Source organism: Mandrillus leucophaeus, unplaced genomic scaffold, assembly GCF_000951045.1.
Source record: "Mandrillus leucophaeus isolate KB7577 unplaced genomic scaffold, Mleu.le_1.0 Scaffold234, whole genome shotgun sequence".
Classification (NCBI taxonomy): domain Eukaryota; kingdom Metazoa; phylum Chordata; class Mammalia; order Primates; family Cercopithecidae; genus Mandrillus; species Mandrillus leucophaeus.
Genome location: NW_012102410.1, coordinates 1,043,848 through 1,048,643, shown reverse-complemented (window position 1 = coordinate 1,048,643; position 4,796 = coordinate 1,043,848). Strand labels below are relative to the sequence as shown.

General features: G+C 52.0%; 1 protein-coding gene across 1 annotated transcript in view; it reads left to right on the top strand.

The window, feature by feature from the left end:
• The window catches only part of ARHGEF18 (Rho/Rac guanine nucleotide exchange factor (GEF) 18), a 150,794-nt gene that overhangs the window by 23,271 nt on the left and 122,727 nt on the right, over positions 1-4,796 (top strand). Inside the window, exons 3-4 of the mRNA XM_011982062.1 lie at positions 2,011-2,270; positions 4,382-4,532. Coding sequence (XP_011837452.1) covers positions 2,011-2,270; positions 4,382-4,532 — 411 coding nt within the window. The remainder of the gene's footprint in view (positions 1-2,010; positions 2,271-4,381; positions 4,533-4,796) is intronic.

Sequence of the window (4,796 nt, the reverse complement as noted above, 5' to 3'; positions counted from 1 at the left end):
GGATGCTGTGCTCGGTGAAATAAACCAGACACAAAAGGACAAATACTGCCTGATTCCCCTCGTAGGAGGTCTCTGGACTCGTCGGGTTCAAGATTTACCACCCCCCGCCTTTTTTTTTTTTTTTTTTAAGAGACAGGGTCTTTCTTTGTCACCCAGGCTAGAGTGCGGTAGCATGATCACAGCTCACTGCAGCTTCGACCTCCAGGCTCAAGTGATTCTCCCACCTCAGACTCCCAAGTAGTCTGCCACCATGCCCAGCTCAATTTAAATTTTTTTTTTTTGTAGAGATAGGGTCTTGTTGTGTTGTCCAGGCTGGTCTCAAACTCCTGGGCTCAAGCGATCCTCCCAGATTGCTGGGATTCCAAGGCATGAGCCACCACGCCAGGCCTGGTCAGATTCATGGAGACAGAAAGTAGAAGGGTGGGTGCCAGGGGCTGGGGAGGGAAATGAGGAGCGAGTGTTTCATGGGAACAAAATTTTAGTTTGGGAAGATGAGAAAGTTCTGGAGATACATGGAGGTGATGGTTGCACAGCAATGGGAATGTGCTTAATGATGCTGAACTGGGCACTTAAAAATGGTTAAGAGATGGGCCCGGGAATGGTGGCTCCCGCCTGTAATCCCAACACTGGGAGGCTGAGGCAGGCAGATCACCTGAAGTCAGGAGTTCAAGACCATCCTGGCCAACATCGTGAAGCCCTGTCTCTACTAAAAAATATATATATATAAATTATCCAGAAGCAGTGGCACATGCCTGTAATCCCAGCACCTCGGGAGGCCGAGGCAGGCGAATCCCCTGAGGTCAGGAGTTCGAGACCAGCCCGGCCAACATGGTGAAACCTCATCTCTACTGAAAATACAAAAATTAGCTGGGCATAATGGAGGGTGCCTGTAATCCCAGCTTCTCAGGAGGCTGAGGCAGAAGAATCGCTTCAACCCGGGAGGTGGAGGTTGCAGTGAGCCGAGATCGTGCCACTATACTCCAGCCTAGGCGACAAAGCAAGACTCCGTCTCAAAAAAAAAAAAAAAAGGTTAAGATGATAAATTTTATGTGATGTGTATTTCACTGCAATAAAAAGAAGGGAGTGGCCAAATCTATAACGACATCAACATGGGTGGTTCAGGTGAAAGGGCAAACCCTGCGTAGGCTCCTCCTTGCTCATCCCAAGACAGGTGTGGACACAGACCCCCTGCCTCCTGCCGGCCAAGATGTGCAGCTGACAAATTGAGAGCATCCACCAAGGGCTGCCTGAGATCACATGGATGCCTGGAGCCGAATATCAGCACTGGCCTCACATGGAACCATGGGGGAAGCCTACCCACCCACCTACCCACCAAATCCTGTGTGCAGACAGTCCTAACAAAGGCCTGAAAAAGGACAATTCTTGTCCTCCAGATCCTGACAGCCCAGAGGAGGGGCATCTTACCAACCTTGAGGAGTCAGGAAAGCAACCTGGAGGGCATGCGCAAGCTGGGTTTTGACGGATGCATAGGAGTTCACCAGACAGACTCAGGATGGGCTGGGTGGGAGAGGAGGTTTTGCAAGGAGAAGAAAAGGGAGGTGCCCTGGCTGGACAGAATGACAAATAGAATGACTGGGAGGAGAAGAGGGAAGTGAAGGACAAAAGAAGGAAAGGAAAAAGAAATAGGAACAGGAGCAGGAACTGTACCAAAAAAAAACCAAAAAACAAAAAAAAAAGATAATCAGATGGAAACTCGGTGATGAGAAGTACTTTGCCAAGGCTAGAAGTAGGGGAATTTGGCATGGAACACCAGACTTCTGGTCCTTTTGTGGGGGTGAGGTCTTGAAGGTCCAGGTTAGACAGGACACTGGGGGATTACTCCCTCCCATTCCATCCCACTCACTGTGAGAAGGGCGCTGAGCCCAGGATGGACAGGTTGGGGACAGGCAGGGTCTGAATGTTGGGAGCAGGGACCTTGTGTTCAAGAGACCCCAGGCTCTGCTGCCCCTTGGTGAACATCTTCTCTCTCCTCACCCTCCCAACCTACAGGAGGATGATTTTCCCAGGCGGCTCAGCGAGAGTGCAGAGGACCTCAGCCTGGATTTGGGGGCCCTTCAGGGCAGCGAGTATCTGCAGGACCTGGGCCTTGGGGCCCCTTCCCACAGCCAGCCTGGGGAGGCCCCAGACAGCCGCGCCCCCAGTGAAGAACCAGGAAGGGATTCTCTTTTCTCCAACTTGGCGGAGTCCCAGGACCTGTCAAGGCGGCGCAGCTGGGAAAGGTCACGGAGCTGCTCAGAGAGCTGGCGGAGGTCAGTTCCCCACTGCTGCCTGCCTCCCACAATGCACCACTGGGACAGGGCAGGGGTCCAGAAGGCCAGAGCCAGGTCTTGAGACAAGCTGCCCCTTGCACCTGCCATGGTCCCCAACCTTTTTGGCACCAGGGACCGGTTTCATGGAAGATAATTTTTCCATGGACCCAGGGGGAAAGGGGATACTTTCTGGATAATTCAAGCATATTCCATTTATCGTGCACTTTATTTATATTATTATTACATTGTAATACATAATTAAATAATTATACAACTCATCATCATGTAGAATCAGTGGGAGCCCTGAGTTTGTTTTCCTGCACTAGCTGGTCCATTTTGGGGGTGATGGGATCGTCAGGCATTAGATTCTCTTTTTTTTTTTTGAGATGGAGTCTCACTACATTGCCCAGGCTAGAGCGCAGTGGCGTGATCTCGGTTCACTGCAATCTCCACCTCCCGGGTCCAAGCGATTCTCCTGCCTCAGTCTCCCGAGTAGCTGGGATTACAGGCATGCACCACCACACCAGGCTAATTTTTGTATTTTTAGTAGAGATGCAGTTTCACCGTGTTGGTCAGGCTGGTCTCGAACTCCTGACCTCATGATCCACCTGCCTTGGCCTCCCAAAGTGCTGGGATTACAGGTGTGAGCCACTGCGCCTGGCCGTCCGTGACCTTTTAGCCTGGGCGACAGGGTAAGACTCCGTCTCAAATAAATAAATAAATAAATAAATAAATAAATAAATAAATAAATGGTCACGGACCAGTACCTACCAGTCTGTGGCTCAGGGGTTGGGGATCCCTGCTGTAGGGACATGAGGGGCATCTGCACCATCAGAGGCAGCCCAAAAAACTTGCACGTGAGGCCGGGCACAGTGGCTCACACCTGTAATCCCAGCACCTTGGGAGGCGAAGGCGGGTGGATCACCCGAGGTCAGGAGTTCAAGACCAGCCTGGCCAACATGGCAAAACCCCCTGTCTACTAGAAATACAAAAATTAGCCTGGCATGGTGGTGCACACCTGTAGTCCCAGCTACTTGGGAGGCTGAGGCCCAAGAATCGCTTGAACCCAGGAGACAGAGGTTGCAGTGAGCCAGGATTGTGCCACTTGCACTCCAGCCTGGGCGACAGAGCAAGACTCTATCTAAAAAAAAAAAAAAAGAAAGAAAAAAAAAATCGACTGCACGCACACACTGCAAGCACACACACTGCAAGCACACAAAAACCCAATCTTGCACACCTGCTGAGAGTACAGCCATGCTCAGCCCCCATCAGACCCATGCATATAAGGCTAAATGTGATCTGCATCCATGCACTTATGATCAAACCAGAAATGTGTGAGATGCCAGGCACCCCACAGTAGCAGCACCAAATAGTAGGAGGGGTCCTCTAGACACCCCTAACCTGTGTCTCTCAACCCCTTCCAAGTCATCCCAAATAGAAATTCAGGCCGGGTGCAGTGGCTCATGCCTGTAATCCCAGGACTTTGGGAAGCAGAGTCAGGGGGATCACTTGAGGTCAGGAGTTTGAGACCAGCCTGGCCAACGTGGTGAAGCCCTGTCTCTACTAAAAATGTAAAAATTAGCTGGGTATGGTGGTGCATGCCTGTAATCCCACCTACTTGGGAGGCCGAGGTAGGAGAATCGCTTGAACCTGGGAGGCGGAGGTTGCAGCGAGCCGAGATTGTGCAGAGGTTGCAGCGAGCTGAGATTGTGCCACCGCACTCCAGCCTGGGTGACAGAGTGAGACTCTGTCTCAAAAAAAAAAAAAAAAGAAAGAGGGAAGGGAAAGGGAAGGGGAAGGGGAAGGGGAAGGGAAAAGAAAAAGAGAAGAAAAGAGAAAAGAAAAGAAAAGAAAACCAGTCTGTGTAAAAACGATCTGAGATGCAAACGTAGCTCCAACAAATATAACCAGGCTGGCTTTCTTTGTAGTCTCCCCCTTGTCACCAACTCCTCTCATATTGGGAGGTCTAGACCCCTCTCTGTGGCCTGTGCACCCTTCCCTGTCCTGGAAGGGCCCCCTTGCATGTTCTTTCAAGTCCCCCTGGATGCCTGGGGCAGCAGCCAGGTGGGCAAGACCTGCCGAAGCCCCAGTACCCTGTCTTCTCCCACTAGGCTCAGCCTCGATGCCTCAGCTGTGGATGAGGAACCCTGTCTCCCTCGAACACTGGCCAGCCTTGCTTTGAACCTGCCGGGAGGAGGGCTGAAGACTTGGACTCAAGAGTGTCTGTCTGGGGGCGGGACCCCTGCAGAGAGCCCAGGCAAAGTGGGTGTAACCTGCAGCCACCCCTGACAATAGCATATTTTTGGGTCCAGAAGCCAGTGCTATGGGTAGGAAGGAGAGACTCGCCAGGGCTGGTGGTGTTTACCCACCATGGCGGGGTGGGGGGTGCTTATCTACGGTGTGGCCCGTGCCTCGGTAGTCTCTGGGTCCTAAGATTCCAGCCCAGGCCTGAAGGGTTTTCCCTGGGTAAGCATCTAGTGCAGGCTATGCATGGCCATGACTGCAACCCAAGGGCTGGAGACAAGC